The 23802-nt window shown below is 34.1% G+C and overlaps 1 protein-coding gene across 19 annotated transcripts in view; it reads right to left on the reverse strand.

The window, feature by feature from the left end:
• Positions 1-1663: 1663 nt before the first annotated feature.
• RBM26 (RNA binding motif protein 26) overlaps positions 1664-23802 on the reverse strand; it is an 83111-nt gene continuing 60972 nt past the window's right edge. For 13 of the 19 annotated variants that reach the window (XM_027557772.1, XM_027557782.1, XM_027557781.1 and 10 more), the window contains 4 exons: positions 21901-21987; positions 12371-12484; positions 8888-10752; positions 2463-4900 (listed from right to left, as the gene is read on the reverse strand). In XM_027557772.1, the coding sequence (XP_027413573.1) occupies positions 10663-10752; positions 12371-12484; positions 21901-21987 (291 nt within the window). In that variant the 3' untranslated portion in view covers positions 2463-4900; positions 8888-10662. Of the gene's footprint in view, positions 4901-8887; positions 10753-12370; positions 12485-21900; positions 21988-23802 lie in introns of all 19 variants that reach the window. The other 6 variants (XM_027557764.1, XM_027557766.1, XM_027557762.1 and 3 more) reach the window with 6 other exon arrangements.

Raw genomic sequence — 23802 nt, forward strand, 5'->3', positions numbered from 1 at the left:
GCTATGGTATTAAGAAGTGGAAATTCCAGTCCTTATTCTTTCATTTATTTTAACTTATTTAATAAAGACAAAGGTTATCTGCCCTACTGTCCAATAAGACTAGTTATAAGACTGTGTAAGTTCTTGAAAGTTTATAAAATGCTGTGACAAAAGTATACAAATCTGTACTTCTCAAGGGGGAAACAAACTGCTACAGTAGGGAATATAAAATCCTGCCACAACATACTATAGAAAATAAAAAGAGCTTAACCACTATAACAAGCATTAATTTGCTATGTTTAGAACAATTTCAGTAAGTTCAACACATTTACAAAGAAAACTGAATGAATGGTCTTTTCCAAAGCTAAATTATGAAAATAGGTGTTCATACCTATCTGCCTATAAAAGATCAAATTAAAGTATATCATTTAAAAAATAATGTACTTTGATGCAGCAGTTCTGAGAAAATATCTTGAAGAAATAATCTAAGATGTTTAAGGATATGGCATTATTTACAATAAAATAAAAGCTGGAAAAGTCCTAAGTGCCCCAAATGAGGAGACAATACACTGTGAGTCATCTACAAATGGAGGGGCTTTAAAAATGGTATATTAACCTATTACCATACACCGAAAAGACAAAGCAATATGCATTATATAATCCCATTTTAAAATGTCTGGGGATCATTTGTAAATGACAGGCTTTCTATCATCCTACCTCTTTGTCTTTTTATTTTGAATGTCTAGCTTTTCGACAGTATGTCATATGTGATTTTTTACAGGATTAAAAAAGACCAAATCCACTCATACTCTATACAGAAGTATTTCCCAGGTTAAGTGAAGGCTAACATGATTATTCTGCAAATATTCCACATATTATATAATTTTTAATAATTTTACTGTCATCATGTATTAACCAAAATCCTCTACTTCAAGCCAGAGACTTCTATTTCATAACCAGATCTCTAATTGGATTTTTATCGACTTATGCACTTTGAAATGATAATGTATTTTCCTGTAGAAATAGTGGAAGATAGGCAACTACCAAACTTATTTAACCCATGTTATAGATAACAGAAGGAATATCTGCAATTAAAAAAAAAACAAAAACAAAAAATATCACAATACTGTTCACTCAATAAAAGCATGAAATGAACATGTTGAATGCTGGAAAAGCAGATCAAATTAGATCAGGAGAATAAACATTCAGATGAAAACTGAAAATTATGGAGGGACGTTCTGAAAACTTTCATTGGCCTTCGAGGTTGACAGAAATGCTTCATGTCTCTAATTTCACTTCAGAATCTATGGTAGTCCTTCTCTGATATTAGAGTATCGTTATACAATCACTCATGATAAGGAGAAACTTTTTAGTCCCCAAATGAAATAGAGAGAACATTTCCAGCAATAAATAGGCAGGAACTAGGGAGAAAAGGGATACGGAAGATTTTTGTATATGTGTGACAAAAGGAGTCAAGAACACTTTGGTACCAAAGGTGATTTAAAACAATTTTAAGTGAGAATGGCTGTGAAGAGAGGAAGAGGCAATATAGAGCCATTTCTTCATATAAATATTTTCAGAATTTTCAACTGTGCAATGCCTGAGAGCTGCAAATTCTCCTTTCTACTCTATGTTAATATAATTGATGCAAAATGCAGGACAATTTTAAAAAGTTAACAACTGCTTTTAGTAAGACTATTTTATTTAAAAAATTTTCAAAATATAAAAATAATAAACATTATGGGTATTAACAAACAAAACAACATAATTCAACTATAAATAATAAAAATGTTGACAACCCCACATAAACACATAATACTATAAACATTCTAGGCATACAAGAGTAGTTTTCTAGTTCAAGTTTTACCATTTTCAAGTTTTATCACTTTAAAAATAAACAAAAAAGCTGCTACAGCTTAACCAATTACTTTCGCTCCACTCAAAGAGCAGGGAATTTTCCCCCCATGCCAACACACATTCATGAAATGGGATACTTATGGGCACAGGTATTAAAAATTGGAATAATCCAGTCTCCAGACAAGAAAGAATTCCTTTGGTGCTTTTAGGTTCAACAATCCACAGAAATTGAGTTCAACTAAACCACTATTAAAGGAAATCTTGTGCCAGACATGTTCTGAAGTAATATTACACCCAAAACAGGTTCAGGATTCTGAGAATCAAAAGTAAACATCTATGAATGCTTTGCTGATACTTAAAAACTGTATCCTAAGAACATTCACTAAGATGCTGGAATGAAGTCTTGCAGATGCAGAAAATCTGCACATCAACACAAAACTTGTACAATGTAAATAATACATCTCTTTACAACTCATCAAATGTTCTATAAATATTTAAGAATTACCCTGCCTCCTGATGAGTAAAAGACAGATGGGAATTGAATGCAGAAGAGGATTACACCATTTTTTAGGATTAGAAAAGTTTTCCATTTGCAACTGGGAAAACTGAGCCATGCTCAACGTATCATTTTTTTTTTTTTTTTTAGTCTAGTCATATTAACCATTCCTCTTATCAAAAGAGCTGCTGACAAATTGAAGAAAATGTTTTCTTTCTGGGAAGCTGGACACCAATTAGTATGTCATTCTGCATCATTCTCTTTAAATTACAGGGTGTTTCTAATTGGCTGGGCTCTTTACCTGGCTCATCACAGACCACTTTTATAATTATGCTGCTAGATTAGATTAAGTTATAAGCAATCATAGATTTAAGCTCAGCAAAGTCTGGATAACAGGTTGAAAAATGATATTGAAAGGTTTTGTAGCACCAATGACTTTTTCCTAAGACACTTGAGGGGCTGCATCGCTTTAAAGTTATTATTTCTCTTGTAAACAAGACCAAAAATATTCAATTGATCTGTACTTTGAGCACAAATATTTATAAACTCTATTTGAAAAAAAAAACACACATATAGCATGACTAGGGCAGCTAATAGTGTAAAATCTAAGTATATTGAAAAATATAAAGATATATAAAAGGCTTTCATAATGCAATCGTGCAGAGGTAAACTGCTTCATTCAATTACACAAAAGTGATTCTGTACAGTTATCTACATATAGCTCCATGAGAATCCTCTTCAGGAAAATGAAATAATGAAAATCCTCATCTTTAATTAATAAACATATGGGAAATTATTAAAATATGTACCTGACCTACCAGATCTCAAAGCAATTTTTCAAAAAGTGCAATGATTTTAACGAGAATTAAATCATCTCAACTTCTGATTCCCAATGGCATGTTCAATTTCATTTTGCTTTATTTTGTTTTTAATTTAAAAACAAGGGGGTGAAAAAAAAGGAAGATGACAAAATAAGAGAGAGTAGTGGTATGTGATCCACAGCTATTAACCAAACCCAAAGCTGATAACAGCCAAGTACGGTCTCTTCAGAGAATTATCTTTGGGTTTTCAGCCCAGCACGTTAGAGCTATTCTAACTATTACACAGAGAGAGAAGCTCTCCTTACAAAGAAAAAATACTGAACTAATCTGGGAAAATATCTGCAAACTCCCAGTGGCCACACGTTAGTTTACAATGTGAACTAATACAAAAGTCTAATTTTAAAATGCCTTGTAGGCTACAAGGTCATACATAAGAAAAATTTCCAAAATACTTACTGTTCCTTTAAACCAAGCCTACATTAACCATGCTGTTTTCAATTAATATGAATCAAAATAGATAATTTACATTATGTCTGACATATTCATTCTTTTTTCCTGGCGACAAATGCAATGCATACTCAAGAAAAAGTGCTTGCAGAACAGTTAACTTTGCACAAAAAGGTGAAAATGTGAGCATGGCTGAATGGAACTAAAAACAAAAGGAAAACAAGGGTGAAGAGAATCAAATATAATTTGGACTCTTAATGAAAACTTGTGATCAAGTGTTAACTTCTAAAATGTTAATGAGAATCCAAGAAGGAATACTAAGAAATTAATGTTCTGAAAACTTTATGGTGCTCATTATAAAGAGGGTATTTTGGGTGAAAATTTAGAATAAAATTTAACTTCACTCTTTATAAATAATTCTACACCATATTGCTTATAAATAAAGAACACGGACATACACCTCTTAAGGCAAGAAATCTACAGTCTTTAACAGTGTTAGACACACACTATTTCCCCTTGCTTTTAAGATTGTCTTTGATGTCTTTGTTGCAAGTGAAGAAAACAAGGAAACACTGTGTAAATTAGACGTTCATTAGATATTTCTCAGTATTTATAATTCACAGATCATCCCATATTACTTGAAAGGCAAATTATTCTCCTTGTTGACTTTGAAGAGTTAAGAATTTTTTAAAAATTATTTGGGTAAGTGGCCTTGGTGTAGACTTCAATAAATATATTTAGAAGAAACAGGCAAGTTATTACCATGTGAAAAAAATATTTTAACCATTTGTTCAAAATTATTGTAAGTAACCACCCTAACTCCAGAAATGTATCCTAAAGCCCAGAAAAAGTAAAGCCAAACCACGGTTTAACTTTTTAATCATTTTCATCATTCTAGATTGTTCATGCTGATGAACATAGTATCATGGCTTTATAGATTTCCTAGATACAATTTCAACTTGGCTGAGCCTGAAAACTCATCTCATGTTAGGAAAACCAAGAGGATTTGTTTTTCCTTCTTAGAGTGTTTAAAAACAAACAGCTATAAAGGGGAGAAAACATTTAAGTATAAGATCAGACAAAGCACACACTCAGATTTACTTCTGGACTCAGATGTACCCTAAAATTGAACTGGAAAAATAAAAATGCTAATTATGGTACATGTAAACATCTATTCAAACTGATAAAGGGCAAACATAAAGTGATAGTGTCATATTATTGTAACAGTCGTCTCCAGACAGGAACAGGTCTTGCTGTTGTAGTCACAAAGCTAAATTCAGGCAATGATGATCTCCCTCTGCTGGAAAAAGAGAAGACTATTAAAAAAAACTTTGAAAACAGTAAATAAATCTAAAACTTGAATCATACCATACAATGACCTTAACTTTTTAAAAACATTACATCTGAGAAAAGAATCAAAATGAAAGTTGCAGACAAATTTTACAAAGATCAACCATGGTTTAAAATGATTTTAACAAAACCTCTCTGCAACACACTTCATTAAGCTGCACAGATAACAGCTCGGCAACACGGTTATGATCCAAATTTTTCATTAGGAAATGTCATCATGGACCATATAGTAAATTTTTATCAGTGTGGGTTGGAAAAGTAACAATTTTAAGAAATCATTAACAAATTTCAAGATATTGATAAAAAAATAAAAGCAAGAACAATTGTCTTAAGTTTCCCAAGGACTACAAAATAATCGTGAGCTATATATGTAATTTCCTTAAACTCCATGGGATAACCATTTCATTCTTCAATCACACTGTATGACATAAAATACTATACTAAGCATAATGATAAACAACAAAAGTAAATAAAAAGGAACATATCAAAATGAGACAGTGTTTGGTATACAAAAGAAGACTAACTTGGATGATGAGATAAGAGGATGGATGAAATAAAGTAACAGGGAGGGAAGGGTTAGAAAAGAAACATAAATTGGTACAAAAAAGTAAAAAATGCTTCAATTATACTAATCTAATAAGTACATAATACTGATAAAATGCAAGAACCAAATTAGGAATTTCTCTACTGAATAAGTATAACGTTTTCATTAGAAATTACTAATGCATGTCAATCAAATTCACCAAGGTTTCTTTCTTTCTTGGGTCTTTTAGATAGCTATTCTGGATATCAGATCTGTCAGATTATCTGTCAGATAATCTGCTGTCATCTGATAGGTATACAATAATCAGAGAGCAAAAAAATCTATTCTTCTCTAAAAGCCTGTATGCTGTATACATACCTTAGAGCAACTAGCCCGTTCAAAAGTTAATAAGATAGTTTCTGAAAATATGGGAAAAGGAAATTTTTTCTTTCTGCCTTACAAATATTGTATGTTCATGATTTATCCCTAGATTAAATTTCTACTTTTAATCATATAGGGTTTCAGAAGAATGGGAATAGCACTGTAAAGGACCACAAATAAGCTAACAAGCTTACTGAACTAAGCTAACAAGCCAAAACTTTTACACAGGACATTTTTGTTTTAAAATGCTAAGATTTTTTTTGTAAGGGAAGAAAAAAAAAATCTTACAAATGTTTACATAAATTCTAGGACTAAAACTATTTTTCTATAATTAGTTTACACTACAGGTAAGGAAAAAAGAAAGAAAATATAAATTGATAGTTTGTATGATACTCTAAAATAGCCATTGATATTTCAACATACTAGATGAGCAAATGTTTGCTTTCTTTTTATAACCTTTAGAACCAGTGAGTATTGTTCCAAGTAAGACTGAAAATACAGTCCCCATAAAACAGTTCTAGTAAGAAGAAATTTCCTCCAATTAAACCATACTTTTCACAGGTAGTCAGCTAAAACAGTGAAGTCTTATCTTAATAGTAAACTATCGTTTGATACATTTGATCATATCACAAAATAAAACAAGAGCTATGGAATACTATCCCATTCATGCAACACGATTTCATTAAATGCTGAATACTGGTTAACTACCAAAATTAATTTTTAAATGTTACAATTATCCAATAACATTTAAAACAACACTGCTATGTAGAGACATAAGATACTGAATGAAATATGTAAAATGACAACTCCACCATCCCTTGAGGTAATCCTAATCAATCTTTTAACAAATGATATATAATTTCCTTCCATTTTTTCCTGAAAAAAGTAGCTGTCTACATCTCAATTCCTTCTTCATTCCCACTTCAGCCCAGATCTATACTATAGCAAAGAACTTCTAAGGAAAACTGCAGAATTAAAAAATGTATTTCAAGTTTTAGGTAAATACTATAATAAAAAAGAGTTCTAAACTCTGAGTTTAGAACTGAAAGGAAGTTGTAAGTATGAAGAAAAAGTGCGAATACAGAAGTTAATCTATACTTTTTAGGTTAAATGTAATTTGTGTAGCAAAAGCAAACATCTGGAACAGTATACAAAACTGTACCAAGACACACTGTATGACTTATCATAACCAAATCTAAGTTGCTTCTACTGATGATAGAAACAGTAACAGCAACAACAGGTAGGGAGAACTGGTATAGATATGTTAAACTGTTTTAGATCAAACACTAATATACTACCAGGGAAACTAAAGATGTGAAAGGAACCTTAAGAGATCATCTGCTGCTGCTGCTAAGTTGCAGCAGTCATGTCTGACTCTGTGCAACCCCATAGACGGCAGCCCACCAAGCTCCCCCGTCCCTGGGATTCTCCAGGCAAGAACACCGGAGTGGGTTGCCATTTCCTTCTCCAATGCCTGAAAGTGAAAAGTGAAAGTGAAGTCGCTCAGTTGTGTCCAACTCTTAGTGACCCCATGGACTACAGCCTACCAGGCTCCTACGTCCATGGGATTTTCCAGGCAAGAGTACTGGAGTGGGGTGCCATTGCCTTCTCCGAAGAGATCATCTAGTCCAACCCTTTTCATTTTACAGACAAGGAAACAACCCTGGATAAGTTAAGAGACTTTTCTAAGGCCAGAGAATTAGTTACAGAGCTTGGGAACAAAAGCTAAATCTCTTAACACTTGTCCAGTACTCTATACTTGCTCATCTTTGAATATAAAAAATTAATGGGATGGACTAGATTAGTGGCTCTTGACATTTCTGTTCTTACACAATGATAGAAACCAAAAGGCTATCTTACTCCTGAAATAGACATTTAATATTCCAAAATGTTAATAGCTTACTAATTGCTATGGAAATTCCGCTAAGACTATGTGTATACTCCTCCATCACTATTTGTAAGAAACCCCACTGGTACAATACTTAACAGAATCAACTGTTTACTAAGATGATCCCAATTGATTGAGAAGACCTTCAAGAAAGATTTCTGGAAAATTGATAAGAATTAACAAGGGAGGTAATTGTCACTCCATTATTGGAGATTTAAATATGCATTCATTCATTAATTCATCCCACAAACAACTGAATGTCCACTATGAGCCAGGTTTTATGATAATCACTAGAGATAAAGATGAATAAGACATGGTCCCCTTCTTAGAGGAGCTTGTAATCTAGTGGGGAAGACAGACATATAAACCAGATAAACTATATTACAACATAAGTACTATAACAGAGATATGAACAAAGTGCTGTATTAAAAGGGATGGTTAAGGTATGAACTGGCTAATGACCAAAGACTAGTAATTTTGTGTAACATCTACTACATTTACTGCAAACACAATCTCATGCCCGATCAATAATTACGAAGGAGGTAGCAACATAGTTTTTAAAAAAGCTGGCACTGAAATCAGAGTGCCTGTATTCAAATCTAGTCCTTCTATTTACTAGCTATCACTTTGGGCAAGTCATTCCATCTCTATTAGCCTAAGTTTCCTTACCTGTAAAATGGATATCTTAAGTTTTAAATGAGAACACATGAAAGTACATGTAGAGTACTAGTATTTTTTTTATAAACATACTCATTAATTTAAAAAATCCAATAGCAATTTAATACTAAATAATATTTACAATTAAAATATTAATGATAATAAAAATATAATTATGAACCTGATAAATGTTGCTAATATTTAATCCCCATACTTTAGGACCCAATCAAAACATTCTTGCGTTCTGATTCATTCAAAGCAACACGGTGTAAAACATTTTAATTTTAGGTTATGACAGAATTTAAGAATAGGGAAAGTGATTAGCTATTTATGAATTTAAATAAACAATATATAATTTCAGTTACATTATAAGGGAATTTTACAATAATTACACAATAGCACACTAAAATTTGCTAATCAAATTATAAAGCCAAAAATCAGTATGGAGATTTAACTGGCCTTTGAAAGATTTTCTTTCTTTATAATACCTGTTTGGTGTAAAGAGAAGAAACGTGAGCCTCTGCCAATTTGGCATCTTTCACGACTACTAAAAAGAAAAGAAAACAAACTTACCTAATGAATCAGAATAGCACATAGTCAACATACAAGAGACTATACATAAAAATATATCACAGCTCTAAGTATAGTAAAGAAGTTCTGAGTAAAGTCACTATTGTGACAAAAGACATCTGACAGTGAAATTTTAAATATAAACATGTGCATCAACTGCAAGCCAAAACGTTCCTATGAAACAGAACTACCGTTGGGAGTATATATACAACTTTAAGTGGAGGAAGAAAAGAAAAAGAGGAACAGCATCCATGAGCTACTCCACTGGCAAAAGACTATGGTGGTGAAATTACAGTTTGTGACTGTGAGGACCCCACCATGGGAAGAAAGTTTTTTTGTGTGTGATTTTCAATATAATCACTGTAATCTCAGAAGGGGCAGAAATACTTGCAACCAAAAGGATAAATTTTAAAAGATAAATATGTAGTCTCCCACCCTCCATTCTACAAAGAACGCATTTATTTCCTAGAAACTGCTATATCAACTTTCAATGATCATGTTGTCAGAGAACATGAGAGAAGTCCACTTAAAAATCACAATATTGTTGCAAATGTCAAAGATTTTTTTTATAGAAGTATAGGAAATGCACACTTAAAATATCAGACTGGAACACTTACCAAACAGTGCTTTCCTAAAGTAGTATCTATAGTACATTTCTTTATTCATACATCTTCAAATGGTCAAGTTTTCTTTCATACATCCAAAATGTAATGTGATGTTTTCTTATTCACCAAATGTTATCTCTACTTGAAGTCTGGTTCCAAACTAATCAGCCTGCTTTTAAATTTTAAGACATCTGTTGAAAGTTTATAGGATCAAACCAAACTGAAGTGGTATAAATTTTAAACAATGGATTGTACATTATTGTAAAGGTACCAGTAACCATTATTAAGAATAAGTTAGTGATTATAGCTCCTTTTGTGATAACTGGGGAGAAGGGTAGATCACCATCTGGAATGGTCTATTTATTTTAATTCTTTTTCTTTTCTTTCTTTTTTTTTCTTTTTTCTTTTTTTAAATCAAGGAACATTGTCTTTTTTTTTTGTCATTGCTTTTTTCTTTTCTTTTCTTTTCAAGAGACCATTCCACTTTATTTTTTAACATCTGAATGCATAAGGACTCAAATGCAAAGCAGTCATACACCGTTATCATTAAAACCCATATGGTAAAATACATACACAAGTCCAACAAAAGGCTAATACATAGTAAAGCCTAAGCATACTACTATGTAATATTATGAATACATAACTTGGAGACTTTAGTTAGAGTACTATGTTATCTATTCATTTTTTGAAAACATTCATTAAGATTTTAAATGCAAATTCATTCCTTATTTGGAGTAAAACAAAATTCTCTAAGTTATAACAAGTATTGGTCATTAAGTCTTCAGACCTATTCATTAAATTACAAAGAACCCAAATAATTCTGTAATGTTCAGTAAGTATGTAATAAAAACATTGCATATGTTTCTAGTGTGATGTCTTTACCAATTGTTTACTGAAATAAAACGCAAACATCAATCTTTCAAAATACAGGATTCAGAAGGTAGTTTTCTTCTCTTTTGTCTATTTGTGAAATCCATCTTCATTACATTTTACCAAAAATTGTTTTTACAAATATGTAAAAGTACATTAGATAATACTAATGAAACACAGGTAGAGTTCTATCATATGCAGATCAATGATCAGTCAAATCATCTTCTCCAAGAACGAGATTCATTGTCCTCTTCTTCTTCATCATCATCTTGAAGTAATGAATCATCCACCAAAGACTCTTCCTGAAACTTTAGGTTAAAATGCATTTAGGAATTTACCCAAAAAAAAAAGAAAAGAAAAAAGGTGACACTTTTAAATACTGATTACTCTCAACAGAGTCGAATACAAAAGGTATTTCTATAGTTAGACCATTCAAGAAACAAAAGCAACCTTTATCCACTCAAAGGTTTCTCAATACTATCTATTCTACTGCTTACATCACAGACACTAAAAAAAAAATCAAAGTTGTAAGCCTTTGTACATGCCATTTCTCCTGCCTCTCTTCATCAAATTATGCCATCTTCTATACCTACAAAACATTGCTGCACACCTTTTTTTTTTTTTTAAGAAAACATCAGTAATTCTTCTCTGACACTAAATCAACCAATAACTTGAATAAAGTTTATCAATACTTATATTTCTTTTCTGCTGTATGTAACAAACATTTTCTTTTACAGCATTCTTTTCTTTTCCCCATTCCCTTCATAAAAGCTTCTCAGACTACTTTTCAAACTTTTCAAAATACCTAATACCAGGAGCTCTCCTGCTTTTCTCCCCATTCAATTCAAACTCATGGAAGGACAAAGGTATAATCTAAAATATAAAATGACAAATCATGTATATGAGTTTCAAAATACACATTTTATTCTTGCATTTGACTATGGACATGTATAACAGCCTCAAATGCTCTCCAAACAAAATGAAGTGCCATAATGAAAATCTAATCAAGGTAAAACATGGAACCATTTAGTTTTCCCACCTTACCTTTATTCCTTAACTTCCTCAATTTTTTTTCCTACAGCTTATTTCATGATTAAACAAAAGACAGTTGCTTATTTTAGATTTTTGGTTTCAAAGGGCTCTCCCACTTCAGTGGTCTTTATGCTCCCCCCTCTCAGCCATAAGACTAACTGCTGTTATGCAAGAAAAAATATACTATTCCACACCTATATCTCTGCCAATTATAATGCCTCTCTAACTATTACCAGTCCAAGTTCTTGGTTATGAAAAGCTTTTTTTTTTTTATCACTTGGGGTTCAGCTACACTGCTACCACCTCCTTCAAGATTCTTCTGGAAAGAAACAATTATTCCTTCCTCTGCGTACCCACAGCATATTGTTCAAATCTTTATTCACCATATCAATCTGCCTTTTATTATAATTAGTTTCTTGTGTCTATCACCACCTTCTTTTCCAGATTGTATTGCTCCTTGATGATAGGGACCGTGTCTTATTCATTTTTCTGCCTATTGCAGTATCTACCATATAGCAGGCATTCATTCTAATGAACTAAAATGATATGAATTAAAACCTGAAATGTCAATAAAGTAATTAAGTAAATATATACTCTAAAACTTAAAATATCACAAGACTTCCTGTGGATAAAAATCTAATGAGCAATTATTGTCTTCTAAGAATAAATGAAAACTGAGTATATATATGATTTTCAGATATTCTTTTTGGATTAGAAATCCACAGTTATCGTTAATACATAAAATTTAATCATCTGCATTTTATCTGCTATCCCCTGCCTGGAAAGTAGCTCAGGAATAAAAGCTTTATGTTAAAATCACAGCCATAGATCATATTTTATATAAAAATAAACATTTAAGGGTAAAAGCAAATGAAAAAAAAAAAAAAAACATACTTCCTCTTCATCAGGTTCAACTTCTTCTGTTTCGACAGCTGAAATATTAGTTATTGGCTTATTCCATGCCAGCTTTAGATCCTGCCCTTTGAAACGAGCTCCATGAACTGCAGCCTAAAACAACGAAAAACATTGGAATACAGAACATTAATAATTTATGAAGAAAACAATGAAATGTTATAGTACCTAATATTAAATACAAGTGAAGACAGTTGTCTATTTTTGCTTTGTGGTTTATTTCTCTATTTACTATTTATTATTGCAGTTTATAATTTACTTTACATTGTTATTTATTTCTAAAGTCAGCCTAGTGATTTGAGTAGAGCTATTTCACTACTGGCCAATATGTGACTAGAAGAACTATGTCTCCAAGTCTACAGTAAAATGATAACTGCTACTCAGGGCAATAACTGCAAAGCACTTCAAGATTCTGGTTTTGTATTTTAATTCTTATTAATTCACAAATGACTCATACAGTAACTAGAAACTAGAAACCTCTAATAAATTTAAGGATAATTTTGCATGTGTATTTATACTTAAATTACATCAAATAATCACAAATACCATAAAATGCCTGATCCATCACTAATACAAAATACAAATATCTCAATGAAGAAAAAAAACTGAGCTTTTCTATTGAAAACTAAAGAACTTCCCTACAAAGCTTTCAGAGTTGCATATAATGAAAACTGAGTAAACAGTCAAGCCTAAATACTTGCTACATTAAATGGCTGGTTCAGAAAGAGTGCTTTCAAATTAAAGTAATGTGAACTAATATAAATCAACATTAGCAACAAACCAAAATAACTGTCACCAAAGATTTACAGCAAAACCTCAAAGTACAGCATAATGTGAAATGTAGAAACAATTACATGTTTAATGACATCTGACCACGAGTAGTATGATATAAAGTCCCCAGGTAAAACTTTTAAATCTACACATATAAATTTATGGTTACTTTAAAAGATTTCATGCCTATTAAAATGTAGCTCAGAAATTTTTAGTCCATGACCCCATCATGTCATATAACTAAAGAAATTTTAAGTACTTATATATAATATTTAAGTCCAAAAACAAATTAAGTTTTTGAGGCTGTAAATATTACATAAAAGCACATTCCTGCAAGGAATTCCAACTATCTCACACAAAATGTCTACTCATAAAATTCATGTTTTCATCCAGCTAAAGAAAATGTTAGTGATGTTAGTGATGTCATCTATAGTAAGTTCTTCAAAAATTTCTTATGATCTAATTTTGCACATCTCTATATTCAATACGTACTTCAAATGTACAAGGTGAATCTACAACTCTCTAAAGTTTTAGTTTTAAAATTATTTACTGGGTGCTGTCATCCAGGCTTTGTTGTTCAATTTACCCGTTATGCGTATGCGTTGGTCTCAGTTGTGTCTGACTCTGTGAGACCCCATGGACTGCAGCCCTCCAAGCTCCTCTGTCGATGGGATTCCCCAGGCAAGAATACCGGAGAGGGTTGCCATTCCCTACTCAAAATTTACACATTATAAGGCAGAGTAAAATTAGCATAAATCTAAGTAGCCTGGGATTTTTGGAATGCTAAGTGAGTTCTGGTTTCAGCTTCAAGGCATCAGTTTCGTGAGCCCCAAACAAAAGTCACCTGACCTTTGAAGCTTTGAAGTCAGGCCATGACTTTTCTCTAGCTATGAATATCCTAGACGGCATTTTCTTTCAATATAAGGCTGTTTCATCTACACTGAAAATTTGTTTACAGTAGCCATCTTCATTAATTATTTTACCAATAACTCACAGCAGCTTCTGTATTGGCACTTGCATTTTTGTATTATGGAGATAGATTCTTTCCTTAAACCTCATGAACCAATCCCTGCTAGCTTCAAACTTTTCCTCTGAAGCTTCCTCATCTCTCTCAGCCCTCACAATATTGAAAACAGACAGGGCGTTGCTCTGGATTAGACATGACTGAGCGACTTCACTTTCTTTCTTTATGAGGATACTGTGGCTGGATTGATGTCCTCTCCAGACCACTAAACTTTCTCCACATCAGCGGTAAGGCTGTTTCACTTTCTTTTCATTCTTGTGTTTACTAGAGTAGCACTTTCAATTTCCTTCAAGAACTTTTCCTTTGTGTTCACACCTTGAATAACTGGCACAGGAGGCCTCGTTTTTGTCCTAGCTCAGCTTCTGATATACCTTCCTCACTAAGCCTAATCTTTCTAGCCTTTGACTTAAAGTGAGCAACGTGAGACTCTTCCTTTCACTTGTATGCTTAGAGGCCACTGTAGGGTTATCAACTGGCCTCATTCCAAGGTTATTTTGTCTCAGGGAGCAAGAAGGCCCGAGAAGAGGGAGAGATACAGAATGGCTGCTTGACAGGGCAGTCAGAACACATTTATTGACTGAATCTGCTATTTTATATGGGCACAGTTTATGGTGCTCCCAAACAACCACCATTTGTTCTGTGGTCACCAGAACAAATATAATAATAATAATGAGAAAGTTCGGAATATTGCAGAAATTACCAAAGTGTGATAGAGAGACATACAGTGAGCAAATGCTGTTGGGAAATGGTGGCGACAGATCAGCATAAAGAAGCACTGCCACAAACCTTCAATCTGTCAAACAAACAATAATATCTGCAAACTGCAATAAAGTAGAGCACAGTAAAACAGGGCATACCTGTATATGTGTGTGTGTATAAAAACCACACAGTACAGAATTATATGGGAAATATCAGGAGCCTTCAATTTATTTTCTTTATACGTGTGTATATATGTGCTATACATGTATATGTATATGTGCACATCTGTATATGAATGCATTTTTTTCCCCCACCCCCAGCTCTGACCTCTGAAAAAAATTGTTATAATTAACATACTCAGTAGTAATGAGCATGCTTAGTACTCAGACTATGGTCTTTAAATACCTTTCCCAGTAATAAGAACCAGAGCTCCTTAGAGAAATGGCCAGTTCATGGTCTGGAAGAGAAAATGTATAAGATGAACCTGGAACACCTTTTCATACCAGAAAGAAAGAAAATATCATAACCCATTAGAGTCCTGTCAAAACAACTCACAACAAACCTATATAAGTAGCCACTAGCCAAAGCCAGGACACATCAGTAACTGAGAACAATGGATCAATACCCATGAAATGTTTAAATCTATGAATTTATAATTGTGTAATATCAATCAAGCTAAATCAAAATATGCATTTATTATGGATCCCTAAAGGAAGAAAGTAAAATATTTGTAAGAAAATCAGGGAAATGTAAACTCTGACTGGGAATTTAATAATATTTAAGGAATAATAATAATTTTTAGGTATAATAATAGTATTGTTTTATTTTATTTGGCCTCTAATATTCAAAGAGACACACTGAAAGGCTTACAGCTGAAATGGTATGACTGGGAATGGCTCCAAAACAAGGAGGTAGAGTGTTGTGGTGGGTGGAATATAGACAAAAAAAGATTGGCCATAAGTGGATAATTGCTGAAGCTCAATGAGGAATTTGTGGGCATTCATTTTACAATTTTCTCTAATTTCTATGCTTTGAAGTATAAATGAAAAGTCTGTTTAAGTGCTGAAGCATTTTATTCATAAGCTTGCTCTAGGATTTTGCCTATTTAGTCTTACACAGCATCATTTGAAGTTTGCACCAAATTATAAGTAAGGCGAGCAGGCAAACATATGACAGAAAGGGAAAAAAGAAAAAGGCTTGAAGATTTGACAAATGAAGGAAGAAAAAAAGTATGAAAAGTAGTTATGAGGTAGGCTCTGTATCTTACATAGAAAATGATTCTAGAAACAACATTTGGAAAAGACTGTGTCGGGGTCCAGCCCTGGTGGATCCAGGGAAATTCGAAGGAGAGACGGCTTCGGCAATCAGTATACGATAGCTTTAATTAAATATTAATTAGAGATATAAAGAGTAATAGAATGAGGATAGCTCAGTAGGAAAATTCAGTGGAGAAAAGAGGCTGAATAACTTGGTTTACGTGGAAAGCTAGTAAAATTCCAAGACAAGGAATTTACATCACCTACGTAGGCCACAGGCGTCCTCCCGTTCTCCCGAAGGAGAGGAGACACTAAGGCCTCCCCAGTCAGATCTTGGAAGCCCAGGCATAATTAGTAGGCTTGACGAGCCTCCACGTTCTAGATGGGGATTCAGCCAGAAGGTGAGAGAAAGAACGACATGGGGAGACCAGTCTTTTGAGGAACTTATCCCATTTTTTATTTTTCCAGGGTCTGTTTTTATACACTGAGATGTTATACAAAAGTCACGCGGGGTCAGCAGTCCTGACTTTTATTAAAGTCAGGTGTTTCATACAAATGTATACAGAGGTCTTAGGGGTGTTACATCATCTTTTGGCCAGGGGGCCTGCTGACAATTTATGACCCTCTCCTTGTGACAGCGGTCAGTCAACTAGAACACTTATTTCTCCAGGGGTGATTATTTTTAAAACAGACGCCACCTTCTGAAGGTACCAGATAAAGTTACATTCCTATAGGGTGGGGATGTAGTGGGTTTTAATTAAGAAAAGAATTTACTTAGCCTAAGGTTCAACGTGATTAATATCAAAGGTTAATACTTATTTCTCTTATATGTTAGTTATATTCATTAATGTGTATAAGGGACAAGAGATATGGAGATATAGCCGTAAACATTGGCTCAACAAATGAAAAACTCTTCACCAATACAATTTCTAATCAGCCCACTATACTATACTAATAGTTTTTTAACTTCTCTAAAGAACCTGTTTTTAGAAGGTTTAAAACATCTCGTGCCTCTCACGGTTGAGAGGCTGTGAACAATCACATGTGGCCGGACAAGCCTGTCAGGTGGGCTAGAGAACCTTCAGAGGAGTTTGTAGGTTGAAACACTCCTATCACGCCCAGGAATTATTTTTAACTGGAGCTCTAAGTTAACTCTTTCTCCGAAAGAGGTGGTGGGGGACAGCCCCGCGTAAAGTCAGAGGTGTAGGTGAGAGCACAAAGTAGTAAAGTAGGCAGACTCTGGTTTTGGGGGTAGATGCTCGAGAATTTCCAGGGGGACTCCTGAGGCTCGATCCCACCTTTGCGTATGTCGAGCCTCCTTCCTCATGACCTTTGCCACGGGCAGAGGTCCTCACGCTGGCTCCCGACATTGGAATAAGCAAGGAGTGTTTGCTTTTTGCCTTGCAAGTTATTTAGATTATGTATCTAAACTGAACATACAAAATGCAGCTCTTCACAAACTTACTGACAAGAAAATCCTTTGTTAGAGCTCTTATAAAACCAATGTTCTGCAAAAACACTGTGGGAAAAATGGACCTAAGTCAGAAGAGCTAGAGCTATAATCCCAGTATATCTTTCTTTTTTAGTAATCATAATGGTAAAACTATCTATAAAATAAAGTTAAAGCCAAGTTTATTAATGTTTGTTAATAACCACAGTATATAATGTTTAGGCAGGAGTTACATTAAAGAACCACCAAAACTCAAAACATGTAAAATCTGATTTTCAGAATTTATAGAGAAAGACTTCTATTTCTTTAGCTTTAAGTTCAAGTTACATGGCCACTTTCTCGCAAGCTTCAGACTTAGATTTACTCATTCTCATAGCAGTGTTCATCATATAGCAATACTTAACTATTAAGTAAATCAGTAAGAACACACAGACTGTTAAAAACACGATTTGATTTCTCTTGACTGAATCCACTTATACACTTAGTTCTTGCCACAGATTTACTATTTATTCAGTTAGCCCCATCAGTTTCTGACTTGATGTTGAACTATCCTCTATGAATCCAATTTTGTGCTTCTATCTTCAGGTCTAAAGAATGAGAGTTTTGAAATCATTTCTTCTATCTTGTTTCTATTCAGTTCCATTAACAATCAATTCTCATTCACACACAGACACACACAAATATTAATAATAGCTAACACCAAGATGGAGAAGGCAATGGCACCCCACTCCAGTACTCTTGCCTGGAAAATCCCATGTATGGAGGAGCCTGGAAGGCTGCAGTCCATGGGGTCACTGAGGGTTGGACACGACTGAGCGAATTCACTTTGACTTTTCACTTTCATGCACTGGAGAAGGAAATGGCAACCCCCTCCAATGTTCTTGCCTGGAGAATCCCAGGGACGGGGGAGCCTGGTGGGCTGCCGTCTATGGGGTCACACAGAGTCGGACGTGACTGAAGTGACTTAGCAATAGCAATACTAAGATGGTTTGGGCTTCCCAGGTAGTGAACTGGCGTCTCCTGCATTGCAGGCAGATTCTTTACCAACTAAGCTAAAAGAGAAGCTCACAGTGGTAAAGAATCCACCTGCCAATCCAAGAGACATGGGTTCAATCCCTGGGCCTGGAAGATCCCCTGGAGAAGGGAATGGCAACCCACTCCAATATTCTTTTCTGGAGAATCCCATGGACAGAGGAGCCTGGCCGGCTACAATTCATAGGATTGCAAAGAGTCAGACATCACTGAAGCAACTTAGCATGCACGCAAGATGATTTACTATGTTCCAGGCACTGTGTTCTAAGTAAACTTTGTAAGTTTTGAATCCTCACAACTACTGGGAGTTGAGGCATGGGTGTCAAAACCTACCAGTAGAACAAGAGTCTCTTTCATTTTGCTTCATACCTCTTTGAGTTTGGGACTGTCGAGTGTCATCTTTGGGACTGACTCTTATAAAACAGGAACTTAACTATCCTATTCTAAAACCGGATCCTGGTTGCTTACAAAAGTATAGGAACAATTCAGAGTAGGAAAACTAACTTTCTAACCAGTCATAGGAAGAGGTCACTTTTTTCTGTCCTCTTTGGGTACTTATCCACCTTTAGTACATTGAGGGTGGTGACAGACAAACCGGAGAACAGAAAATAAAGCAACAGGATTCATCGTCTAATTAACCAGAGTCAAACATTAACCATCTTAACCTAAAGTTAAAATGATTCTGTTAACTCAACCTAAAGCTAAAATATTTCAGTATCTTTTCTGAGGAAAATTTCTTACTTTTCAGTCATATTTGAATGTCTTTGATTATCTTATTCCTTGTACTTTTACTTTAAAATATTATGCATCTACTGACTTAAGAAAATAGATAATCATCTAATACAATGGTTCAGAAATTATGAACAATGAAGTATTTGGAAATAAACATTAAGGTGGACAAATTTATTTTCCTGGGAAAGCCTATCCTTTGGCTTGAGTTCTATCCATCCACATATTGGTATTAAATTTTTCTTCATTATATATAATGATATCGTGATGAGAGGCCTGGCATGCTGCAGTCTATGGGATCGCAGAGTAGGACACAACTGAGCAACTGAACTGAACTGAATTGAGTGATGGGACAAGTAATTTTTTGTACTTTTTAAGCATTCTTCTTTGAAAAAATTAAATATTGGTAACTCAATGTCAAACACACTAATTTTTAAATTGCTCAACCTAACTCACATCAGATCCAAGTTAACCAAAGTTGTTCTGTCACTTATTCAATCTTCACATAATTTATTGTTAAAATTTCTCTTTACACATTAATCCCTGGTCTTTCAACTGACTGCTATTTGCTTGGAAAATATATACACAGTATAAAAATATATATTAAAAAAGTTTACACCTGAAAGAGAAAAAGCAAAACCTAAGAAGGATGGCATATGTCAACAGATCTTACCTATTAAAAGCAAAACATCCAAAACTTACTTAAGAGGCAGAAAGTTTTTTTTTCCCTCAGTCATGTAAATAAACAGGGAGAAGTAACAATACACATTTTTTAAGCAGTTACTACATTCACAAATTTGGTAAATACTATAACCATCTGAATGTAACTACCATTGTTTAACAACATGACTACTTTCCAGAAAACAAATAGAACATAAAAGATGGTACTCAATCTACCTATTCAACATTACTTTGAAAATTGTCACTGAAGGCATCATTTAAAGGAAGCTCATTCTTAACTTACACTCTATAATACCTCTGAGAGAAAACTAGATCAAAACTCTTTTTCAATATAACACATATACATACAAACTTATAAGAAAGTTTTAAACTTTAATCAATTATGAATTAGCTTTAGTTTTCACAAAAGACCTTTAAATAAAAAGATTTCTTAAAACTTAACAAAACTCTAGGATAAGAAATTCCTATAAAACTATCCACTACCCACCAATCTAATTCTGAAACTCCATTATTCCAGGGCCCAGTTAACACTTCCCTGAGACTTCTCAGACACACAGTCTTTATATGATAGACTACAATGTCCCAAGAACAACTCATACCAGGGAAATCCCCAGCAGTGCACTGCCAGGGGATATTTACTAGACGAGGGTAAATCAATTTAGAAGATTTTCAAAACTTATTTAGACCACAATCATCTCAAAACTTTTGAAAACCATTCTACTCTTCCATTCCCCATTCATATTAGGTTAACTATTTGGAATGCTTAATGCACTTTCCCAAATCAAAAGGGTACATCTATTTCTCTGCAATCATGAACAAAGAACACACAGGGTTAAAAACGTTACTATGAATCCCCTACACCTCGTACTCATTTTTCTTTTTTTAATCTTTTAAATCCAGAAGAAAGACAAGGTTGCACATACTTCTGGTCATGTTTTAGAAAGATAATTCAAGATATACATTTGAAGACAACTACACTGAAAGGTGAGCGCTGAAGAATTGATGCTTTTGAACTGTGGTGCTGGAGAAGACTCTTGAGAGTCCCTTGGACTGCAAGGAGATCCAACCAGTCCATCCTAAAGGAGACCAGTCCTGGGTGTTCATTAAAGGACTGATGCTGAGGCTGAAACTCCAATACTTTGACCACCTCATGAGAAGAGTTGACTCACTGGAAAAGACCCTGATGACGGGAGGGATTGGGGGCAGGAGGAGAAGGGGATGACAGAGGATGAGATGGCTGGATGGGTGAACTCTGGGAGTTGGTGATGGACAGGGAGTCCTGGTGCGCTGCGATTCACGGGGTCACAAAGAGTCGGACACGACTGAGCGACTGAACTGAACTGAACACTGAAAGGACTCTAAAGGCTAGCACTATATATTCATGTCTTGGTAAAAAGCTGTAGAGGCCTAGATGAAGATATCCTGAGCTAGGGACACTGCATGGTTCAGCCAACTGAGTCTAAAAAGCAGCAGATGAGGGATGATTAAGAAGAGTAGCCATCAGGATTATTATTTCTGCTTCTACCTTACACTTCACCACTCCTTCTGCCAAAACAGACTTGTTTTGGGCCAGCTGAGAAAGGGAGAAAGTGAAGGGGCCCTACTGGTGTTAAAAAGAATGGAAGAATTCCTGAAGTCTCAAGACAGTACAACTTGTCATTCAACTTGGTGACTAGCTATTCTAACAATTCCATGTTATATATCAAAACTGCCTAACTGCTTTAGGACATTCTTTGTGGCCATGAATTCCACTTCATATGTCCTATGTCTTGTCAAACTGTAGTTAAGCAAAAAAAAAAAAAAAAAAAACCACTTATTATAAAACATTTAAATCTGAATTTCAATAAATTAGATTATTTGTAATACTTACTGCTTCAGCTTCTGCTCGTGTCTTGAATGTAATTACTGCATGAAGTGAAGAGTCATCGATCTGACAATCTTCAATTTCACCATATTGCTTTAAATTAAAAAAAAGTATTTCCTCCAAATAAATATTTTGAAACATCCAAAATGCTAATGGTTTTAAAATATTAAAATGCCAACAAATATAGCCCAGAATACATAACAATTCAGGGTGATAAGAAAAAAAACTATTAGTAATTCATTTTAGTACTTGATATTGTAAGATAAAGGGTAGTCTTATTTTCAAATATTATTTTATAATTCTATACTTTCTAGAATTAGGGAAACTTGACTGAACTATTCTTTATTTTTTAAATTTTTATTGGAGTATAGTTGCTTTACAATGTTGTATTAGTTTCTACTATACAGCAAAGTCAATCAGCTATAAGTATACCTATATCCCATCCCTTCAATTGAACTGTTCTTTAAATAATGGAAACATTGGTCAAAGACTGAGTTTCTTTATTGCCATTTCTTTTATGCTCATTATTCTAATTCCAGAAAATGCTAAATCCTTTCTAAAGCAGATCATTATCCTCAGAATATTCTTTGAGTTTTTTTGATTCCCAATTTAAAGCTGGGGGGCAGGGGAGGAAGAGTCAGAGGATTTAAGTAATTTTTCCAAAGTAACTAAGTTAATTACCAGGATGAGAGTCCAAGTCTTTCAATTCCAAAGTTTATCTGACTGCTGTTTACTCTTACTCTACACTCCTCTAGAACACATTCTTTGAGGACATTTACAAGCTAAGCATATTAAATTATGCTTGCTTTGGGTGTGCTGGATTTTATTTTTTCCATGTATAGGAAGATCTTTCTGCAAAGAGCAGAAAACAGCACCTTTATCACATAAAACTTCAGTCCCTTATATATCATTACTAATATCATCCTTCTTTCTTACCCTCAAATAAAATTAAAACCACAATCTCATTAAATGCACACACTACACAAAGAAAAATTCTCTAGGGCATAGTAAAGAAAATGGACCACAGAATCAGTCAGACCCCAGCTCTGTTAGTGTTAGCTGTGTATACTTGAACAAGTTCCTTAATCTCTTCATGTTTCATTTTCCCAATCTCTACAATAAGCACAATAAAGGTACCTACCTCAGAGAGGTGTCAAAATAACTCATAATATGGTGAGTTATATAAAGCATTCAGAATAAAACCAGCCACAAAATAAGTGCTCTGTAAGTTTTAGCTGTAACGTTTTATTACTATACTAGTTCCAGCGCATAAATTAAAGCATTTCATTAATCATAATTTGTAACAATGTTTAGTACTATAGGTTTTTTCTGATACCTGTCAAGTCACAGGTTGAGATAGAGAAGCTATCTTATTTAAAGACTGAAAATTTTTAAATGTTCATTAAACACTACTAACTGAGTAGAATTTGAATCTCCAAACTCATGCAAGAATGAATATCCATTTAGAGGCTCTGAATGTTTCTAAGCTTTTCTAAGCTTCCCTCATAGCTCAGTTGGTTAAGAACCCACCTGTAATGCAGGAAACCCCAGTTCAATTCCTGGGTCAGGAAGACCCCCTCGAAGAAGGGAGAGGCTACCCATTCTAGTATTCTGGGGATTCCCTTGTGGCTCAGCTGGAAAAGAATCTGCCCGTAATGTGGGAGACCTGGGTTCTATCTCTGGGTTGGGAAGATCCCTTGGAGAAGGGAAAGGCTATCCACTTCAGTATTCTGGTCTGGAGAATTCCATGGACTGTATACTCCATGGGGTAGCAAAGAATCCAACACGACTGAGTGACTTTCACTTTCTTTCACTTTAATGTTTCTAAAACCAAAACCATTTTAGTCTTATCAAAACACGTTCCTAAACTCACCTTGTCTGTCTAAATTATTTTAGCATATTCTTTAA

The sequence above is a fragment of the Bos indicus x Bos taurus genome, chromosome 12, assembly GCF_003369695.1.
Source record: "Bos indicus x Bos taurus breed Angus x Brahman F1 hybrid chromosome 12, Bos_hybrid_MaternalHap_v2.0, whole genome shotgun sequence".
In the NCBI taxonomy this organism is placed as follows: domain Eukaryota; kingdom Metazoa; phylum Chordata; class Mammalia; order Artiodactyla; family Bovidae; genus Bos; species Bos indicus x Bos taurus.